Raw genomic sequence first — 21,321 nt, 5'->3', positions numbered from 1 at the left:
AAAAATCCCGCGGGACTTCAATGAACCTGGATTTCACCCCCCGTCCTTGGAAGATTTGTACAGATGTCCAAATAATGCACTGTGTATATCCCGTAATCAAAGCCTCTATCCCCTATTGAGTTTATTTACTTTTATACTATGCATGATATTAAACTCAAGCACTTGAAATTCCTGCTCTTTTCCTGGCCCAGTGGAAGGACCTCCCCTTCTTCTGTTTTCATTGAAATTCATCAAGGTTGGTGGAAGAACCTCGCTGAAGGTCCCTCGCATAGATTGCTTCCTACAGTAAATGCAAAGGGATAAGACACCTCAATTGGCTTGTATAACCTTATGAAAAAACCAAAAGTCTGGCTCAAAAGCTGCTGACTTTTTCTCCAGCGGAGGCTATGCTGCTAAGAGATCTGTAGCACTCTCCCTCAGTGAGCCAAACCCTGCAACTCAAAGCAGGGAAAAGCATCATAAATCACTGCAAACAAGCGGCACCGCTATCTAGCTGCGCTCTGGTGGCCCAGCCATCACTTTTGGAGCTCACCAGCAAAGATGACGTTATCACCGCCATGAAGGCAACCTGGAGCCCTACAATGAATTCAGGTCCCCTGTGTGACCTTGGACAAGGTGTGTACACTCCTTGCCTTCACTTCCCCATCTAGAAGATGGAGCTAGTAACACTTGATTTGCTCATCATGTTTATTTAAATTATGAACACCTCCAGGCAGAGGCAATCTCTTACAACGTGTCTATACAATGTCTAATAGAAGGCCCTTGTCTCAGCTCAACCTCTAGGTACTACGTGAAGGCAAACAGTAGTACTTGGCAGACTGCAGATTTCAAACTAGAAATCTAATACCAAATAGTTCTCATTCTCTCCTCTTTTGGCACTTGGCCCTATTCAAGATGATTTTGTTTTGTTTTGTTTTTCTTAAGAAGGTACAAGATCAAATCCCGAGGGCCTTCTGTCTCCGATTCCCATTAAAGTTTACATTACACTCACTGGCAGAAGAAGTGTCCCAGGGTTTCCCCCTTAGATTTTTAAACGGCCGTACGGCAGAAAGCAAGAAAGCATGAACTTTATCCGGTCCTGGAGCTGCAGCTGTAATCAGAAGCTTTATGATGAAGTTCAGCTGGAAGAGCAAAGGAGAGGAGGGAAAAAAAACAAAACCACCCCAACACAAAACAAAACAAGGGAATGCCATCAAAGTCTTTCAAAGACAGAAATTCATTTTACCTTTGTCAATGACTGTGGTTTTCAAGGATAAAGATCAAAGCGATGACCGTGGGCAGAGCTATGACAAACGCCGAGATCAGTCTGTTAAACCCTAGCATTAGCGCTACAGTTAGACTGGTGTCTAGACTAGCAGTGGGTACTCATGCCAGGTTTGGCAAACACGGCAGCGGAGCGCTTGCATCAGAGCTGTAGCAAGAAGTTGTGAGGCATCCAAATTGCAGAGGGGAGAGAACAATCAGACTCCAGCAGAGTGGAACTGGAAAAAGGAAGTTTAGAGAGAAAAAAAAAAAAAAAGAAACACAACCGAAAAACCCCTACAGAAAAACCACCCCCAAACTGTTGCCCGAGCTCAGGGAAAGACAGATGAGAAGATGCATCCCCCCCTCCTGGTTTTTGCATTGTGATTAATGTACACAGAAAGCTTAGATAACTGGGGGAAAGTAATGCCAAATTCTTATCAATACAGATGAGTTGGCTTCATATTCCTCCAGCCCTTTCATGTGGAAATGAGACTGCATTTGATGAGGCCAAGCCCATGTTTGAAATAGCTCAGCTGGGATGTGCATGGCGAGGGTTCAGGTGCCTGCGCGGAGACACGGCTACAGCTGAACGGGAAAGGGGGGACCTTTCCTGAGGGCGGAGAGTGCCTTCAGCTTCCTCGCTTTTTCTCTTCCTCACGGGGAGGACAGAAAGCGCTTGCTCAGCGGGATAAATGCACGCTGAAGGACTGTGCCAGGAGGCTGGTGAGGAGCCCTGGCCTGCAGGGTCTCCACATTCTTCCTCTTGCAGGGGCCCTTATAAAAAATTACACCCTGCCACATCCCAAAGGAGGAAGGTGGATAAACGAGGGGAGTACACACACGCTTACAGCAGCTTGCGTTAGCACGCTTGGGGCCAGCTCCGTTCTCACGCTGCTGCCCTGGGGCACACGCTCGCTCCAGGGCTGCAGGCTTGAACGGAGGAGAGAGGAGCGACGGCATCGGTCTCTGCGTGTGGCACCCTGGGCCTGCCTGAGTCTGGGGCTGTCCTGGCCTCAGAATGCCACGCAGGATGGGTCCCGGGATAAACTCTAGAAAAATTGTGTGCTGCTGGACAGCCACCATCACCGGAGTATCTCAAAACTCCTCAGATACTTTAAACCCACCATTTCTCGTCATAGTTACATTGGCTTCTGCCAGCCACGACGAGTTCAAAAGAAGCTGCAAACTAATGTGGGCAAATGTGATCTCCAGTGGGTGAAGATAGACCAGAGGAAATATTTTCATAAACCCAACTGGTTTCAGCTGTGCTTCACACAGGGGCTTGCATTGCCCGTTGTCAGGAATACGGCGTAGTACTTGCTAGAAACAATTAGCGAAGACTTAGACTGGTCATACGCTATTCTCAGCTCTGCTACTGACTCACCTGCATGGCCTCGGGCGAGTTGCTTGCATATTTGTGCCTTAGTTTACCCATTGGTAACAGCAGAGATAGTAACAGTCTCACGGAGTGGTGTGAGAATTAGTTAATTAATATTTGGAAAACAGTTTGTGCCTTGACGTCTTTGTGCCTTTGTTTACCCATCAGTAATATCAGAGATAATAACTGTCTCATGGAGAGGTACAAGGATTAATTAATTATTTGAAAAGCAGTTTGAGATGCTTGGATGAAAGATGCTATGTGAGTAAAACATATCATTAAAAACATCTCCTGGTCCTCTGTGAAGTTAAAATAAAGCTGGAGCTTCTTAGTCATTCAAATAATTAAACCATAAATACTGTTTATTTTAATCTTCCCTTTAAAAAAATAATCTAATCTAGGCAGTGATACCAGCCAAAGAATGAAAAATGTTTCAAATTCAAGAGACCTATCAATTTGAAGAGCTTGATTCTTAATTGCTTTTTGATTTCTATCAATGGAAAGTGAGAGCAATTGTATTTACGAATGCCCGCAAAAGCACGGGGCAGCTGGGAGGACACCCACAGTTCCTCCGCAGGGTTTCAGCCTGCGTATTCACATGGATACAGCAGCTGTACGCTGTGCTGCACAGGGTTTCTCACACTGTCCAAGCAGCTGATCCCATTTAACCAACAGGGAGGTGTAGACTAGCCTACCTTAAAGGCATGTCAAAGCCAGCTTCCCCCCAAAACGTGGGTGCACTGAAGCAGGCTCACAAAAGCAACTTTTCCTCCCAGGAATGGTGCCGAAGGGACAACTCAACCAAGCCAAAGGTGCCTCGCACCGGCCACTGATCCATTCAGTCTTTTGCAGCCCAGGCAGCGCGTCTCCCCTAAAACTCAGCACCGACCGTGTGCCGTGAGCCAATGCCGCCTGACCTGCTTTGCCCAGGGCCAAGGGACCTAGTTTTTGTGCATATTTTTGTTTTATAAAGTTCATATGTGAAGAAGAGGTTTGCAGAATCAAGATCACGTTTTTTTAATCCAACAGGGTCTCTTTTAAGGTGTAACTACTGCTGGGAACCTGCTTGCGCTGGGCACCCAAACCACCACCCCACAGGAGCCTTCCACCAGCTCAGAGGACCTTGTCTCAGCCTTTTCACGGCCTCCCACTCCTCTTTGCCTGTAGCAGATTTTTGCAGCAATTGCCAAGTAACCCGTGTGGGAATGTGGGGAGGAAGAAAGGATGTAATTGCCTTCCTGAGCTCCAGCGCTTTCATTAGTTAAATGTTCTGTCTTTTCCACGCTAGTCCAGCTTCTACTGAATTTTCATCAGACCAGAAGAGGCCTCTAGGGCCATTTGAAAGTAACCATCAGATAAAAGCAATTGTCATCCTCCTTATGCGGCAAGCGAGGAAGCAGATACAGGTAGACTGGTCACACAGGAAGGAGAGGAGGGACCTGGTGACTCAGAGCTTTTGACTCCCAGCTGTCAGCTTTAGACGCCATTCCAGCTGAGTATAAAAGCACATGGTTATCTCTGGACTCATGAATAAGCCCACTGATTTAAGAATCATGGGGATGAAAAGGTGGCTTGGTCCCTGAGACGCGGGGTGCCTTGGGGATGATGTAGCCCCTGTGCCGGCCCCAGGACCTCTCTCCATGCTGGACACGAGTGGACTCGTCCACCTCCCTCACGATCGCCCTGTTGGATGCATGCAGGGGGCCGCTTAGCTGAGTGCAATGACATTGACCTTGGTGGCGATTCCCCAAAGCACGATGCCCACGTGATGTGATGCCAGTCCCCAGGCTTTGCTGGAGGGGAACCAGGTTCCCCTGGATGGGGAAAGGGGCATTTGCATTTATGATGATACCAACCGTCCTCTCCTGACTGAGATTTAGCGAGTTCTTTATCCCTTTGCTCACACAGAATCAGGAAGTGACCTGGTTGTGAAGGAGTCTCACCCACAAGCAGAAGCGTCCCTAAAAACTCTGCAACCCAGTTTAGGATACAGTTTATGCCCCCACAGCTGCTTTTGACCTTGCGTTTTTAGCAAAGGGCTAAGAGATCAAGGGAAACAAGAAGGAAGCTATGTTCCTGTTGTTGATGGGAGAGTGAAGCAACCTAAATTATACATGGCGTTGCCTACCAGATGGTCGGGGCGTCTCTCCCTTCTATTATGCAAAGTAATAGTTTCACAGACAAAGTAGAGGGGACCAGAGATACCGGAGCACTTGGAAAACATGTCCCATAGCTGACTCAAAAGCGTGTTTTACTTCTAGCATGAGATTTTAGCCAGATGCCTGTCATTCAACCCTTCCCCAGAGGTGAAAGGTGTCAGCTCTAGCTCTGAGAGGGTGCAGAAAGACTGTGAACCCAACCAGAACTGGAGCAGTAATTTATAACAGCAGGGTTTAGGTTTTGCAGACTGGGACAGGAGGTGGTGGTTTAAATAAAATGCTCAATAAACCTGGGCAAAGCCCATTTTGCTTCTCACTTATGAGAAGCTTTCAGTTTGGTCCTCGGTAGCTGCGGACGTGGGCTCGTGATCTCTCAGCTGGAGTAACGGTGGGGCTGTGTAAGTTAAATGAACCGATCTCCATTGCCTAATATGTCCAAATATTCTTCCCGGTCTGCATCCATCTGCTGCCTCATGTCATTATGGCATGTCGACATGAAAACTGAAGGTGTGAATGGAAAGCTACTTCTGCTGGCTTTAACGCACGACAGTTCAGATATCGGTGCAATGCTCCCCCCGGGAGCGTGAAGCTCAGCGTGTGCTGAAGCAGCGCTGGGCCAGATTTCTGGGGCTGAGGCTTCGCTGCCCCATGCCGGCTGGCTGGAAACCCTCCCAATCTCGAGTTTGTTTGCGGCACAGAAATACCCATCCTGAGCGTGGGGATAAGAATATTTTCTCCGCTTCGTGACTGTACAGTTATTTCCACAACAGTCCTAGTCTGTGAGCAGAGCTCCTCGGCACGCCATTGTGCGTACCGAGAGCACATACGGCAGCAAAATTTTCTCCTGTAAGCCTTGTTAGATTGGCCCCCTTCGTGCCCATTGTGCAAATCCACCAGCAGGCGGGATGCACAGACTTCGTTTCAGTGATAATGCCATCGATCCATACATAAAATAACCAAGCTGCTCATGGCTTTGGTTTGTGCGTTATGTGATCATCCGAAGGCTTTACAAAGGACATCACATAGATCTCATACCCATGTATAATTTCTATCTTCTCTCAGATGCAGCCTTCACTGGAGTAGTGCAAGATATAAAAATGAGTCAGGCTTCCCTTATGGCTTTTCGATAACTAAAAATTCAACTGATTAAATCTCAGATTAGGAACGGTGGGCCTTGTTCTCACTCAGAGCTGTGGGCTATCGGCTCTTGGGCTGATTTCTGAAGCAGTTCACTCAGTGATAAGAAGGTCTTTAAGAATCAGCAGCCAATACTGGACCAAATCCAGTCACCTTTTCACTTGGCTGCAGATTCTCCTAGCGCAGATGCTGGAGTTTTAATCCACATTTAATTTTTCCCTCTCTCATTTTGTTCCTAGGAACACAATGGGAAACAAAAACCAGGAAAGCACAGAAGGGATAGAGGAGCCCTGCTTGTGCCTGGCACGCACGCTGTTCGGGGATTTGACGGTCTGCCTCCTGCTCCAAGCCCTGCCTTCAGACTACTGCCTGACCTCAGGTAAATTGCATCACAGCTTCCCCATCACTCAAATATAGTTAAATACAGCATTCATTCTATAGCATATACAAACTGACAGGTGGAAAGTGTCACCTGGGGGCTAGGCACTTGTAATGTTGCTTTTTAAGGCATATACTCCAAAATTCAAGGCATGGGAAAACTAAGGGTTTCATAACAAAGCGTGGAAAAACCCCAACAAATATTGGCTCCAACCCTCCCTTACACACCACACCCGAAAAGCAAGTGAGACTATAATGGACAAATCCTCCTCTGGCAGCGGGCCGATCAGCCGGAGCACCATTTGCTGAGTCCCAACCTCTTTCACACCATGCAAAATCACTGCGGGAAAAGGCTGACATGGTTCAGACAATTCATAGCACTGTACCTTTGCTCGTGACAGTAACGCCAGCCAATTGCTAGCGTCTCGGTGTCTGGCCAAAGTGGATGGCAGACGGCTGTCTGAAGCTGGGACCTGGGAAAATGGGGATAACATCAGGAAAAAACAAAAACATCTTACGTACCTACTACTCCCATCTCATCCCACTCCGGGGAGATGCCTACTTGCCGTGGACTGAGTCAGTGCCTGGTCTTGCGGTCCTTCGGCACGCCACGGATCTACTGTGTGTTTGCAGACTTGGGGCTGTTGGCACATCTCGTCCCATCTGCTGCGTGCGAGGACTTTACAGCCAACACTGCGAACCAGCGGCTTGGCTATTTCCACCCTGTTTTGACTGTTTTGGCCTACCTGCGTGTGTGAACGAACACGCGGCCTCCCCTGTGGGTCAGCAGGTCAGGATGGAGCAACAGCACCTACTCGGGAATATTTGGTGGCTCCTTTGAAAATTCTCCCTGGACTTTTATTGGATCTTAGGATACCACAAAGTATCTGCCTGGATCTGGGCTTTGATTCTAGCGCCTTTCCCTCAGAGACCACAACTGACAGCTCTCTTCTCAGGGAGAGGGAGGGATGGGGCAGTGGTTGCCTTTTGAGGGTAGGGAGAGGGAAAGGCTGTTTGAGGCCACTGTCTGCACAGGGGAGCTGCAGGGCTGGTGAGGATGATCAGGAATCATCTTATTTCTCCTCTCCTGGGTTGCTAACTCTGTCTAGAGGACCACCAGCCCCGGCTCTTCCATTGCCCCCCTCCCCAAGTCCCACATTCCCGGTTCTCCCCAGCCAGCTGTGCCACCCCAGCTCTACCCCAACCTCCCCACCGCTCCCCAGGCAAGTCCTGGCCCTTCAGCTGCAGTGTGGCAAAATTCAATTTTGCCTACGTGGCTGAGAAAAGTTGGCTCTTCATAAAAATACCAGCTTGCCTGCAGGGAACGAGGTGGAAGCTAGGCCACGTTGAGGCCTTTTATTTCCTGCAAAGGCGTGTTTGCAAGACACTAGTGGAGAGCACTATGCAGATGAGCGACACTGTGAAAGGCAGGGCCAGCTCCCCAGCGGGGGGAAAACGGGGTAGATCAAATAGTTACCCAGATTTCCATCAGCTGCGGGGCTGGCCAGGTGACAGTTAGGTAGGTTTGCCATTTTGCATGGATGGCTCACCTCTTTGCCAGCTGTAATAAACACAGGCGCTTGATGCCAACAGAGCTGGGCCGAGCTTCTCCAACAGATGCGTTTTCTTCCCCGCCTGCTCCGTTGGTGCGAGTGGCCTCATTTCTGCAAAATAAGCACATGAAGAGAAGCTGAAATTGCCAAGTGGGAATCCGCTTTGTATTCATGCTGAGAGCTGGCCAAAGAAGGAGAAAAACATCGATCTCAAAAGGGTTTTCAAGATTTGGATGTTTGGCTTCATCTTTCGCTCTGTTCAAACACTATCTGTCAACTCCCATCAAGAAAAACAAGAGGGAGAATGGCCTAGCCTTTAAAAGTCAGTGCTGCCATGGCTAGAAAGTTCATGAAGCACATGGGAGAAAAAAACGATTAGTCTGAACCCATGACTTGAACACAAATCTACACCCCACAGCCGAATATTGTGGGGTTCCTTCCTTTCTTGTGGTACTAAGAAATTCTGGCCAGAATATTAGAAAGTGAAATGCAAAACAAGTTCTTAAGTCTAATAATAAACCTCCTGCCAAAATTAAAGCTAAATTGTAGAACTTCCATGTTCCTCAGCTGCATATGTTTTGTGTTTGAGAAAATTCATGGTAGGGTGTAAAGATTTTACCTATCTGAGCTTTGGATGGTTTCATTATTAGCAGGCCACAAATTAATTAGGTGGATGATGCAAAAATGACTGCCAATAAAATACTTACACTGATTCTTCATTCTGTGTGAAACATCTTTTATATATATGTATATACGCATATACTATAAATAATAGAAATGATGCTCGTATTTTATACTAGGGATGTAAACACTGGTCCCAACAGCAGTGGCAAATGAACCACTCACATTTTCTGATTGCATAATTTGCCTAGAGGATGGATACATAATTACACTATAATTAAATATAATAAACAGAGAAAATGATTTGAGAAGGAAAAATTATCACAGCCTCAACCACATCAGCCAGAAGCTCTCTTCTAATTAAGTTATTTTATTAAACAAAATGTTTTTAAGGTGGGTCCCCTTTGAAAATGTACATTATAGCCCATGTAATGTAATTTACTTTATAAGTAAAACATGGCTTGTGTATGGACAGATCATATCTGATCGGACTCATGAAATACGGAGCCACTGGGTCCAGTCCAGCTGGGTGCTTAGTCCCTCACAGGGTCCAAGGAGCAGACCCTGAGTGCTGCTCTGGGAAACTGCAGCAGCATATAGAACGGCATTTTATTTGCGCTCGCTGATGGGCTCTTTTTATGTCACTTTTCTTTTTTTTCCTGATTTAAAGGAAGAAATCCTAGCAGGTAATTCTGATGATGTCCCCTTGTACTGATACAGCAGAGGCAAAGGACAAGAAAAGAGGTAGCTCAAGCTAGCTCAAATAGCTCATACTCTCTGGAGTTGAGAGAGTCTTAAAACACTATTCCTTCTCAAATGCTTTTACCTTCACTAATTCTGCTCAATGTTTGGTAAGATGTGAAGATGGAGTTGTCTTTTATGTTACTGTGGCTGAAGAAATCCAAAACACTGCTTCACAGTGTTCACATAGGACTCAGGAGGACCACGTAATTTGGTACCTCACATGGCAAAGGCCATTGGACACCCTCCAGTTCATTCATTCTCTTAGAACTACAGCTTATTTTTTTAGACATCTGCCCCAGCCGCTCGGGGACTACAGGAGCTATTACAGAAGCCTTGGAGCATTCTTCTGAAGTTAGCTAATGCTCCTGTTCCGCCTCCCCACAGAAAGTAAAAAATGTTCAGCTTTAAGTTTCCCCCATAAGATTTCTGTATACATCTGCCTCATTTCCACATTTCTCCTCCTCTTGTGATACTTAGAGATTGTGATCAAGCCATCCCTTAGCCTCTCTTCTGTGAGCGCATTAGATCACACTGCCCGATACAAATCTCTGCTGGCTTCCTGGCTCTTCAAGGTTCGTACACCCTTACAATGTTCTTTGGGAAGAGTGACCTTTCTTAATTAGTTACTCTCTTCTTCTGTTCCCAAGTCACTTGTAAGGTTTATTTGCAATGATTTAGGTTTTCTTTCAGGTCACTGTGAAAAATAGCATAACCTCAGGAACACCTCACTTTGGTACCTGCTGGAGATGAGATCTAAGAATGGACTTACATCTAGCAGAGGAGAAAACATCCCTGGTCAAGGACAACCCTGGGAAAGAAGAAACTGTGTCCTAAAATATCAGTTGTCCGCAGCAGCACAAGGTCCTTGAATTCAAAATGTTGGAACATTATGTTGCAAGAACATCTCCAAATGCCCAATGGAGATATATTTCTCTAGCTCTGTCTACTGCGTGCACAGATTATTGGGTAACGGAGAGCAGCGTGGTCATCAAGAGGAATCTTCTCTTGTTTAGAGTTTTACGCTCTTAAATGTTTGCAGACCTTTGAACCACAAAATGGCTTAGGTTATTGACGAGATTATTGATGTGTGTGGTTACTGCTTCCAGGGTGCCCCAGGCAGGACACTTAGGTCATCATGGGTCTGTATACTCCGGATGACTACTTCAGTTTCTCTCCTAATCCCATGCATTTTCAGTTGTATAGTGACCTGATTTCAACTAGGAGCTTCCATGAGAAATCACGTGGCAATCACAGACATTGTAAACTCAAGCCAAAGAGTCATTTTCAAACGCTTGGCAAACGCTAGACCACAGAAACTCAATGTGTCGTAAGATTCCACTTGGTCCCATCATCATGGGTGGGAAAAAGGAGGAGGATTATCCGTAGACCTCAAAGTGTTTTACGAAGGGAGGCAAATGCTGCTATTCCCATTTATTGGATAGGGCAACGGCAAGTTGAGACTTGCACAAAGTCACCCAATTAATCAGCCAGAAAACTGCCACTGAAACCCATATTCTGGTCTAAACAGGTTCTCAGACTGCCCTCATCACTGTAATATCTGAGTACCCTCCAGTAGTGCATTAGGAGAATTTGGGCATGTCTACACTGGCTGATACAAACAGCTGCCTGTCAATCCAGCCCCCTTCTCAGCCAACTGGACAAAAGCCATCTCCAGACTGACGCTGTGTAGCCATGTGGAGACCCTCCTGAGCCCAGGTATATGAACCCCACCACAAGTCGGAGTGAAAGCTCAACCCACCACCACTCTACCCCAGTCTGTGGCTTCCAGGATGCAGTTTGCTCATGGGGCATGGGCAAAGCAGATGTGAGACTGTCTCTGAGAACAGATAGACCTTTCTTTATTCTAAATCCAGTTTCATCATCTGTAGTGCCCCTCAGAGTATTTCCTCATGCTTCGGTTCTCACTGAGCCATGGAGACAGGGCACAAACATGTTGGTTATCTGGTTACAGCCTTTTAGCTCCTTTGAAGAAAGACCTGGAAGATGCCAATTTGATCAGAGATATTTGGATACACTGCCATAAAGAAAGAAAATCTCCAAAAGATATTTAGTAAGTCAGGAGAAAGGATAGAGAAGGAAAACATCTCTTTAAACTCAAGATCTTGTCATGAGCAAGAGTTCTAAAAAATTGGTAACTTAATGACCTGAAGGAAGAGTAGCTGTTATTACAGGACATTGTACTGGCACCGCTCCTATACATCACAACACTAATTCTCTCCAGACTTCTCTTCCTTTCCAAGGCATGAGGAAACATCAGTGCATTTAGCCTCAACTCCCTGGCAGGCGGCATCGCTTCCTCATGAGAGGCAGGGAGCTGACACAGCGATGGGAAGGCTGTCCTTTGTAGCAGCTACAAAAGCCCCATGTGATCCAGTAAGTCTGACACAGAGCTGAAGAAACGAGCCTGCTCTGAGGAAGCTAAAAATCCCAAGGTGCCCTGAGAGCTTGTCCTGGACTACTCATGCTCCCAGGTTTAGAAATCCTTTGAGGTTGTTAAGTTCATACAAACCACTCCTAGCTCTGGAAGTCCCTGCGCCTTGAATGGTTAGAGGTTGGGAAAGCACAGTGTGGACGTGTACAGCTCTGCTCGCCCTGATTTTGCTTTTCTCCCTGGGCACCTACTTCTGCTGTCTGCCAGCACCGGGCCATCGGGCAAGGTGGGCTTTGATCCGGAGCAGCACAGCTGCTCTGATGCTCTTGCCCATTTCTGGATCTGAATCCCTGCTGGCAGGGATCCAGCAGCTTCACCAGATCATCACCCTTCGCCTGGGGAAACCAGGGCAGCGTGTAGGAGGCCGCGTTTCTTTGCAGCTTTGCACTTCTTGGACTTTTGCGCAAAGCCCTGAACAGCGAACGTATGCTTCGTGCATATGCAGAAAAGGGCACAGACGCCGCTTGAAAAAAAACGGACCCGGTTAACTTGGCTACGATCATCTAGGAAGTTTGTGGCAGAGCTGCAAATAAAATCCAGACATTTTGCCTTTTGGGGCTGTGTCTTCACAACAACACTGTTCTTCCTCTGGGCATCTGGGCTTGTTGTCTTATCCGGACGCGCTGCTCAGCATGTCTCCTTAAAGGGAAAGAGTGCTGGGAAAGCCACACTTTAATTCTTTAGAGAAAATGACACCACCTACATAGGAAAACCCTGTAGCTTTTTGCAATTATTGCCATGCATGTATATCTTTCCCTCCCTTTGTGATCTTTACCACTTCCTCACCATATGTAAAAGGCCTGATCCTGAAGAAAATAGTCATGGTTCCAGAAGCACTACTCAGATGATGTTGATTTACCTCCACAAAGGATGTGGCCCAATCTGGCTTCTGGCCAGATTTTTCTGCAAGCAGCCAGTCACATCTCTCTCTCCCCCACCCAGAAAACCGGGGGAAGTTGTGCGACAATAACCTTGCTCAACTTCACCTGGCCCACCCAGGGAATAGCTATTTCTGGATGGACACGGAAAACCCTAGCCTTGTCCCTTTAATCTAACATCTCATGCATGTTCCTAAGCCTAATGTTTAATTTGAAAAAAACCAACCTGAAAATAGCATTAAAGGAAGCAGAGGATTTGAACAGCACTATATTTTTAAGATAGTCTTTCTGGAAAACACTATATTTAAAACCTGACCCTTTTACCATGAGGTTTCCGAAACTAGAGAGCCATCCCAAGCTTTCTGCGAGATAAGGCTTGTAATTTGGAACTGAGTAATGGAGTATAAACACAATTGGCTTTGTATTAAGAGGCAATGTGTAATCATCTGGCAGGGTCATATTGCCCCCACTTCACAGTGGTTTGGGGCTATTTGCGCTGGAAATTAAAGTTAAGAGCAACACAATGATGAAGGTAGCTCATCCTCCATACCTGACAGAAGGATGGTGTCTCAGGGTGCAAATCTCCCTGGGGCTTTGGAGAAAAAAAAAAAACCAACCCTACTTTTGAGCATTTATGGTCCCCTGCCTCCCACACTTGCAGGACTGTTGATTTAAGATGTCAGCCTGCAACTTGGAAGCATTCGAAGGGCAGCTGTTGAGCTGTGGTGGGCAGAGGTGGACATCGCAACCTCCTCTTAACTGAAGTGACACAAACTGAAGACTATTTTAACAAGAAGATCTCATTCCTTCATATTCACTTGACATACTTCTATTAAAGGAATGGCAAAACCAGAGAGAGAAACACAGGAGTTTCCGCGGTGGTTTTATGCCAAGCATTAATATCTGTGTAGGAGCCTTTCAGACCTCTTTGCGCTCCCAGCGCAAGGACCAGATCTGGCCTAGGTTTTTTTAATTTTCTTCCAATTTGTTGGCGTGAAATCTGACAGCCAGGCAGATGTGTCTGCCTTGATCTTTGGTGTGGATCTCCTGTTGCACACTCCTCTGTTTTTCCAAGCCTCAATAGGGGAAAGTGAAATTGCTGTCCAGAAACGTTAATCACAGCATCTCGGATCTGTAAATTCTCAAGAGTTTTCCTCCTGGAGCACTGGAGGGCTTTGACCCATTTTCAAAAGTGGGTATAAAGCATATATACATAAGGAAAGCACACATACTCGTCGCATCTGCAAAAACATATGGTAGTTTCACATCCCACTAACCAGTTTCCTGGATTGAATACATATAAGTGCAGGCTTTGTGAGAACTAGCAGTTTCTGAATGCTGGGTTTCTGACTCTCATCCCTTAACCACAGTCCTTCCTCGACTTTGTGAGAGACACCATTTCCCTCTTAATTTGGTAAGTTATTGCACAGAGTCTTTCTGGATACTTATTCTTGTATTGCCTTTTTTGCAGGTGAAGCTACTCTCAGTCTCCCCCGACAATCTCTTTACCCACCTTTCCATTGCATATAGAGGTGCTGCGTTATCTCCGCTTAATCCCAAATGGCAAAAAGCAACCGCTTCCAGGATCAGTAGTTACACTTCAGATGTCCTGGGATTTTGCTGGGCTGCTAATCTACGGAGCTCCTTGCAAATTTTTCCATCTAAATCTTTTGTTTAATGAAAGACTCTGTTTTGCCAAAGGATCTGTTTTCCTTAAATATACTTTTTTGAGGCAGAACATCTGAAACTTTTGGCTGTTGTTTCTGACGACGATATCATTTTTCCTGTCTTATCAACATTTTCTGTGCAAACATACCCACCTATCAGCATGTTTTCCGTTTTAGCAACCAAACTTGAGTCCAACGTGCCTTCTGCTACCGCCGCCAAAGCAATAAACCCTGAAGAACAGATTTAAGCAAATGCATGTAGACATGGAGAGACCCTCTTGCATCTTTCTGTGCCCACCCCACTCCTGTCGTACCTTAGTTTAAACTCTTGGAAACTCTCAGTGATGGAGAGTTTCCCAAAGCCTCTCTGCGCTATCAGTTCCAGCATCTCCCTCTCTTTACGGATAGAGCTTTCCTAAACTCTCATCTCCTCTGTTTTGCTGCAAATAAACCCATCTAGATCTTGTCCTTCCCCATGCAAATAGACCCGGTGATCACTTCCCTTTTACCATACCCCTTTCAGCTACTCTCTTCACATGTGAAGTCTCTCATAGCTGAGAGGACTGAAGTCCTCAGTCTTTTCTCGACTAAACAAATCCAATTAAAAAAAAAAAAATTTCCTTACAGGTCATGCTTTTTTGAAACCTCTTATCAGTCCTGTTGCTCTCCTCCAGACTTCCGCCTGTGTTTACATCTTTATTTCAAGCATGGAGTGCAGATCTGCAGTCTGGGCCCCTCCAGCACCAGAATGACCTCCACAGAAAGGGTGCTCTTAATACCTCTTCTAATAACAAGTATCCTTCTGGCCACAGCATCACACGGTGGACTTAGATTTGAGCTTGTCCTCTACCAGCTTCCCTAGCATATTGCCAGTACCATGACCTGGTTCCATATGTGTACTTTAATTATGTGCTTTCTTTTTCATGTAAGATGATTTCTAAAGTTTATTTAGAACATTTAAAGTCAATCCTCCTCCTCTACTGAAGGTGGAGTCTCCCAGTCTATTTTGTTTTAACCTCCTGTAAGAGCCCTGTCTGCTCCGCCATCCAAACTGTTAACAGAGAGTTAAATGACCCGTGACCAGCACAGCCTTCTGTTGATGGTCCTCTCACTTTGACAGTGAATCACACATGCCTAATCTTCAAGGACATTATTCCAATCAATGGCTGAAAAACAGCAATTATTTCTGTCAGATAGATATCATTTCTGATACCAACAGCTGTCCAAGGAGTGGAAGCCACAAGTGATACCAGTGAATAATAGGTAAATACCTACTCATCACCTGTACTGGGAAAAAGGCTTGAGTACCAAGCCCTGAAACGACACTCTCTCCTTTTTTTTTTTTTTTTTTTTTTTACAAGAGGACCGCAGCAAAGCTGGATTATTCATAGGTCTGAAAGCAGGATGGGCACATCAGTATGCCCCTAAAGCCAAGATGATGAGCTAATCAACTTCGTATTGTTAGAAGAGTCCCCACCTACGCTTTCACACAAAGGGCTGATTAGCTCACAGGTATGCAAAACTCTGGGAGGATGCCATCTTTCATCGCTACCAGAAGATGTTTAATATATGTTAAGTTGCCAACAATTAAGTGTTTGCGTGCGTGTGTGTGTGTGTGTGTACACACACGCGCAGCCACTTGCTCAGGTCCCAGGAGCTGCACGCTGTGTTGCATTAATCCGCCGTGCCGGGGCAGAGCCCTGCGCTGGGCACGGCTCCGCTGCTGCGTGCTCAGCTGCATTGTGGGGCCCTGCGCCGCCGGGTGACGGGGGCATGGTAGCTACCGCCTTCGTGGCCCAAAGGAAGCAGATTTTGACGTGCTTGTCCTGCTTCCAACGGCTGCGGCTGTGACAGAAACAGTCACAAGCTGAGGGTGTCTGCATGGGGAACCAGGGGGCAAGTCTACAGTGCGTGGTGGTCTTTCACCACTCTTGCAGTATCCTTGTGCGAGAAGCCAAAAGCACTCCGCTGTCCACTTCACTGATGGACATACTGAGTCCGCGTGCCTGAGTGCCCTAAAATACCCTCTTCCCACGTGTGTGTGCTCCCTAGGAAGGTCAAATGAGGAGCAGGACTCTAAGTGCACATAGCAGCGTATTACTGCTGAGGCTGGCCAGTGTGATTCCCGCTCCCAGCTTAAAGCAATGATGCAAAATATTGGCTTGATGTTTGGAGGTGCTTAGCACCTCCCCCTCCTGCAACGCCACCCCATGGGATGCACGTGGGTGCAGCACTTTTCTCAATAAACGCTGATTTCACATTGCTTCCAATGTCACTTCTACAAAAGGTGCTGCACAGCCCAAAAAGGAAACAAGCAGGGTGGGAGGAACTAGGAAATAAAGTCCTTTGAAGCAACTCATTCCCCTCTTCCTCCGGTGGTGAAGTTGTGCTGTTTGGAGGAATATATGCACCGAGGCTGCACGCAGCCCATTGTTTGCAAACCACCAACAATGTATTTGTCCCCTTTCAACATCCATCACCAGTTCTCAAAGTGCAACAAGCTAAAATGATCTCCTTATGTCACAGATTTATGTCAGAAGGAAAAAAGGGACAATTTGAGGAAGAAACCCTCCCTACTAGGAGAAAAAAGAAAGAGGAAGTCAGTAATATATTTGCTGTCTTACAATGGTGTACCTTATCTTATGCATGTAGGAAGTAATGTCTTCTTGCTGTCTTTTTCTGCATTCTTCTTCCATGCTCCTTGCTGAGGATTTGCAGGATGTCAGGAATGTTCTATGCTCTCTGTAAGCCTAACAGTTATCTGGAAAAGAATGTGACCGAAAAAAAGTCATGCATTGAAATGTGCTTTTGACAAATATATAACAATGTATGTTTCCCAATATGTTTTGTGATTATAGTCTGTAAGCAGTAGAAGACACAGGAGGGCATCACAGAAATGTATGTTTGCAAATAGAAGAGCTTTCTTTTATCTTGCTTATACAGGGAGACATCAGCCATTGTAGGATAGAGTATTTTTCCATCTGGTCCACCTGTCTTCTAAGGAGTGGAGATGCTGAGGGTGTGCTACCTGCATCTCCTCTTCCCAGGGATGTGTGCGATGAGGGCTGGTTCATGTTGGGCAAATCAAGCCCCTAAGGAACTGAGTGTAAATTCATGCCCTACAGCTTGTGGGAAGAAATTATCCCAGAATAACTTTGGTCTATTGCTGACAAAAAGTCGCTGGCTAAATCCCAAATGATTACATCCCTGTAGAGCTTTGATGGCTTCAGAGGAGCAGTTACGCTTTTATCACTTGCGCTCCAGCACAGCCCCTTCACCTGGTGGGACCTCCCAGCCCAACCATGAGTGCACCTTCAGACAGACCATGGCCTCTCCATCACTGGCTGCCGTTCGCAGCATGGCACATCGAGCCAGGTAGAGAGGGAGTCTGCGGAGTCAGGCAGCTCCCCTTGCTCCCTCTGGCCAGTGCCTGTACCTAATGCAGAGCGTTTTCGCCTAATAGAAGTCTTTGCACCAAATGATTTTGTCCTAATCACTGCACTACCTCGGTTATCGCCCGCACAAACATTCCCTTCAGATCAACATACCGGCTGGGCCAGAAATCACACAATTGATGTTTTGGTTTCCACTGCCTTATCTAAATCCAGTTACTGCTCAAAATGAGACTAAGTCAACAGACTTAATTGAATGAAAAGGCTGTGAGACAACCTAGAGATTTGTGGCTGTGTACGTCCGTGCATGAGTTAATCGCTAAGCAAACACATCGCAACAAACAGAGCTGGGCTGAGCAGGATCGGGGTTTTTTCCTGCGGCCTGGAAGCTCCTGACACGCTGGGGTTGCGCGAGGCATTGTTGGGGCTGGCAGGAGGATTTAAACAGCACTGCAAACAACGTACCACCACGGAGAAAAGCTGGGGATGGACAATGGAGCGGGCTGTGAACAAACATTTCTGCTTGCTGCCTAGATCAGGAGATAGCAGAGACCCTGTAGTAGTGGCCAAAAATAATTGCTCCCCTGTAATTGTTGCTGCCCGCATATGGGAAATAGCCCTGCTGGCACCCAACAGGTGGGAGCAGGGAGTGGCTTGATGTCCTTAGCTCATTTCTTGGGAGGCAGGCTCCAGATGTCCCCAGCCGGTAGCTCTTGCAGACGTCATAGGTTTTTCCTGGCTGTATAGCCATGGCATTCCTCCTGGCTCTGCGGTTCAAGAGAGAAAGGTATGAACGAAATACGTGGGAATAGCCACACTGGGTCAGATCACGGCTCCACCTCACCTCTCCTCCTGTCCTCAATGGAGCCCATGAGCAGACTCAGGAAAGACCATTAAAACCCATGTAGGGTCATAGCTGGGATCTAATCCCCACTGTGACGGTGCTGCACAAAGCTTCTCCAGAGCTGCAGGAGTGAAAGGACAAAGCCTTACTCTGCCGTTGCAACTTGCCCTGGCAAAATCTGTGCCTCTCCTTCTTCTCCCACCTGCTCAGTTCAGAGCCGCTGTGTTGGTACCTGGAACAGCTACTGTTTAGGTAGGCTGCAGTAGAAATGCTCAGGTTCATGCCAATGGTTCATCTTAGCCATTGCGAGAAGAGAGGCTGGAGCTGCAAACCTCCTAAAACAGTCATTAAATTAGTCTTCTAATATGAGATGACTCACATACTTTCCTGGCTGGTAGGACTCCATCAGGCGATGGAGAACCTGAATCAGGCTCTTCAGTAGGCAATGATAGCCTTACGCATCTCTAAAGGTGGCTTTGCCACGAGCAGTTTAAGGCAGAGCCTCGCTGTTTTAGCTGCGGGGTTGAACACAATTTTGTCTGGAAAAACTCATCCCGTGCTACAGGGAGACACCACGCCTTGCACAGGCCACCCAGTTGTCACCACACTCTAGCTTGGGGCCAGGACATCTGGCTGTAAAAACGCAGCTGTGGTGGTGTCCCCTAAACAAAGGAGGGCACCGAACTCAGCTAGCTCCTTCCTCCCTAAGGGAGGCCACAGACACCACCATTTGACAGTTCTTGCCCTTTGGCGTGATGTACAAGAGGACAGGACAACTCTTCTAGCAAAGCCAGGAAAGATGGGAAAGATGATTAGCTTTGTGATCAGGTGCTGTGCAGCCAGAGTGCTACGCAACGTCAAAAGAAACTGCTGCTGAATGCCCAGGTTTCAGGATACAACAATAACACACAGCGCTATATTTCATTCCTTTAACAAGTGCTGAATATGCAAAGGCTCCTTTCCCAGCTTCTGTCTCCGTCTTGGAAGCTGGGGAAGAGCTGTGTGTATAATTATTTTCAGATGCCATCCACCTTATTGATTATCTGAGCAGGATGCACAAATAATGGCAGCTAATGCCAGGAGCAGAGATCGAATGAAGCTTGCTCCCTTTTGGGAAAAGCTGAAATAAAACCACCATATGAATGGGTCATTGAAAACAGGCTGGGATACATTCCCTACAGTCATTCCGAAAGTTCAAGGGCAAGGGAAAAGAGAAAGAAAAAAAAAAAAAAAAAGTTGTCGTGTCTCTGTTCACTAAACTTCTAATATCTGAAAGTGCTTAAAAAAACACACATGCACTTTTTTTCATACAATCATGGAAAAACACACTAAGCTTTTGACTCAATGGTTTTGTTTTTCCAGTGAGTCCCTTCCAGGTTCCACGCGCCATCTCACAGTCACGTCTGCTGGGTGAGCTTCGAGCTAACAAACTTTAGAAGAGCTCTCTGTGATTTTGCCACATCGAGTTTCAAGTATCGGCTTGCTGGAAGTGCAGCGGAGAGGGAGAAGGGAGGGAAGTGGTGTGAGCTTTGCCAACACACCTGCACAAGCTTTGGGCTCTCCTGGACACTCTGTGCGCTAATGATGTATAACCTGTAGAGCCTGGCAACACGCTCGCTGAAGACTATAACAGACAGACTGTGCATGCCTCCGATTTCTAATTTCTTAAAACCAGTCATAAACCGCTCCCCCCCCTCCCCCAACCCTGTGCTGTAGGTAAATGCTTAGGATGGAAACTGAGATGTGTTCAGCTGGGCAGAGCTCCTACCAAGGTAAGGAACAAATGACAATTTAATTATGGTATTTTAGGTCCGTGTAATTCCTCTTCTAAAGCAAAAGGGAGGAAAAAAGCTAAAAGAAAGACAGAGTTCATTTCAGCTCCAATGTTCTGCTAATTTTTCTTTTGACTATTAGAGATGCAGCTGGATCCTATTTCTAATCCACTTTCAAATTTGCTTGAATTAAAATCCCAGATCACTGCTGTGTTTTCAAGTTGAAGTGTGCAGAGTAGCCAAGGTTTATATTGCAGTTTCTGGAGTTATGGAATGATGAGCTCCAATAGAGGAAAGTGTGTTGTATGCCTGAGTCCTGGGAAAAAAAAGGGTTGGCATCAGTGTTATTTGGAATTAGAGCTCGCTTCTAGAATAAATAGCCTTGAAGTTAATACGCTGGGCTACATTTTACATTTGGTTCCACCCGCTGGAACTGGTGGGTATGGAAGATCAAAGGCTGCCATGGTGGAGAGGTGGGAATGGGAAGTGCTATTTAATTAGAAAGCCTAAATATTTTTGAACTGTCATCTGAAATTTAAAAGTTCCGCCATTAGTTTGGGGCTTATTTTAATAAGACGTTCACTTTCTGATTAAAATAGCACAGTAAGACTTCCCTTGCTTTACAATACCTGTGCTTTCTCTATTGCTACCTGAATCCCAGTCTAAAAGCTGACATTTCTCCTCTGGTATCCTGTTTATGTCTAAATCCAAGAGCATAGTCTTGTTAGACTTTGCCACCTGGAAAACACCATAACTCACATGAAGTTTTGAATCCCCATATTCTCTGGGCTTTCATATCTGCCATGACAATTTCCAGCCACTGCCAGGTGAAGCCAGCCAGTATTTATGGAAAATGAACAGACTAATCATTTCCAGTAGTGAGACACGATTATGATATAATTGCAGCAGTTTACGTTGACATCCAAGTGGACAGATACGAGCCAAAAATTGGAATAACGGCTCCACCCATCTACCACCCAAATGTAAACAAGCCAGCATGGTTAAAAAGAAGGCTAGAAGACAGGGCTCAGGCGTTCTCCTTCAGCTGCGTTACGGGACAATTGCCAAGTTGCCACACAACCTTCCTGCCAGGCAATTTAT

At 46.3% G+C, this 21,321-nt stretch overlaps 1 protein-coding gene and 1 long non-coding RNA gene across 3 annotated transcripts in view; one reads left to right on the top strand and one right to left on the bottom strand.

The window, feature by feature from the left end:
* BMP2 (bone morphogenetic protein 2) overlaps positions 1-20,220 on the top strand; it is a 333,293-nt gene extending 313,073 nt beyond the window's left edge. For both annotated transcript variants that reach the window (XM_075749818.1, XM_075749819.1), the window contains 2 exons: positions 6,159-6,298; positions 19,811-20,220. In XM_075749818.1, coding sequence (XP_075605933.1) covers positions 6,159-6,298; positions 19,811-19,884 — 214 coding nt within the window. In that variant the 3' untranslated portion in view covers positions 19,885-20,220. The remainder of the gene's footprint in view (positions 1-6,158; positions 6,299-19,810) is intronic.
* Positions 6,683-17,115, bottom strand: LOC142601182 (uncharacterized). The gene is made up of 3 exons (XR_012834812.1): positions 16,847-17,115; positions 7,848-7,961; positions 6,683-6,770 (listed from the first exon to the last, which is right to left on the bottom strand). It is a non-coding gene; the product is annotated as an uncharacterized LOC142601182 (long non-coding RNA).
* Positions 20,221-21,321: the final 1,101 nt, after the last annotated feature.

Source organism: Balearica regulorum, chromosome 3 (assembly GCF_011004875.1).
Source record: "Balearica regulorum gibbericeps isolate bBalReg1 chromosome 3, bBalReg1.pri, whole genome shotgun sequence".
NCBI classification, from domain to species: domain Eukaryota; kingdom Metazoa; phylum Chordata; class Aves; order Gruiformes; family Gruidae; genus Balearica; species Balearica regulorum.
Note: the sequence above shows the minus strand (reverse complement) of the source record. Positions and strands in the feature narration are given on the sequence as shown.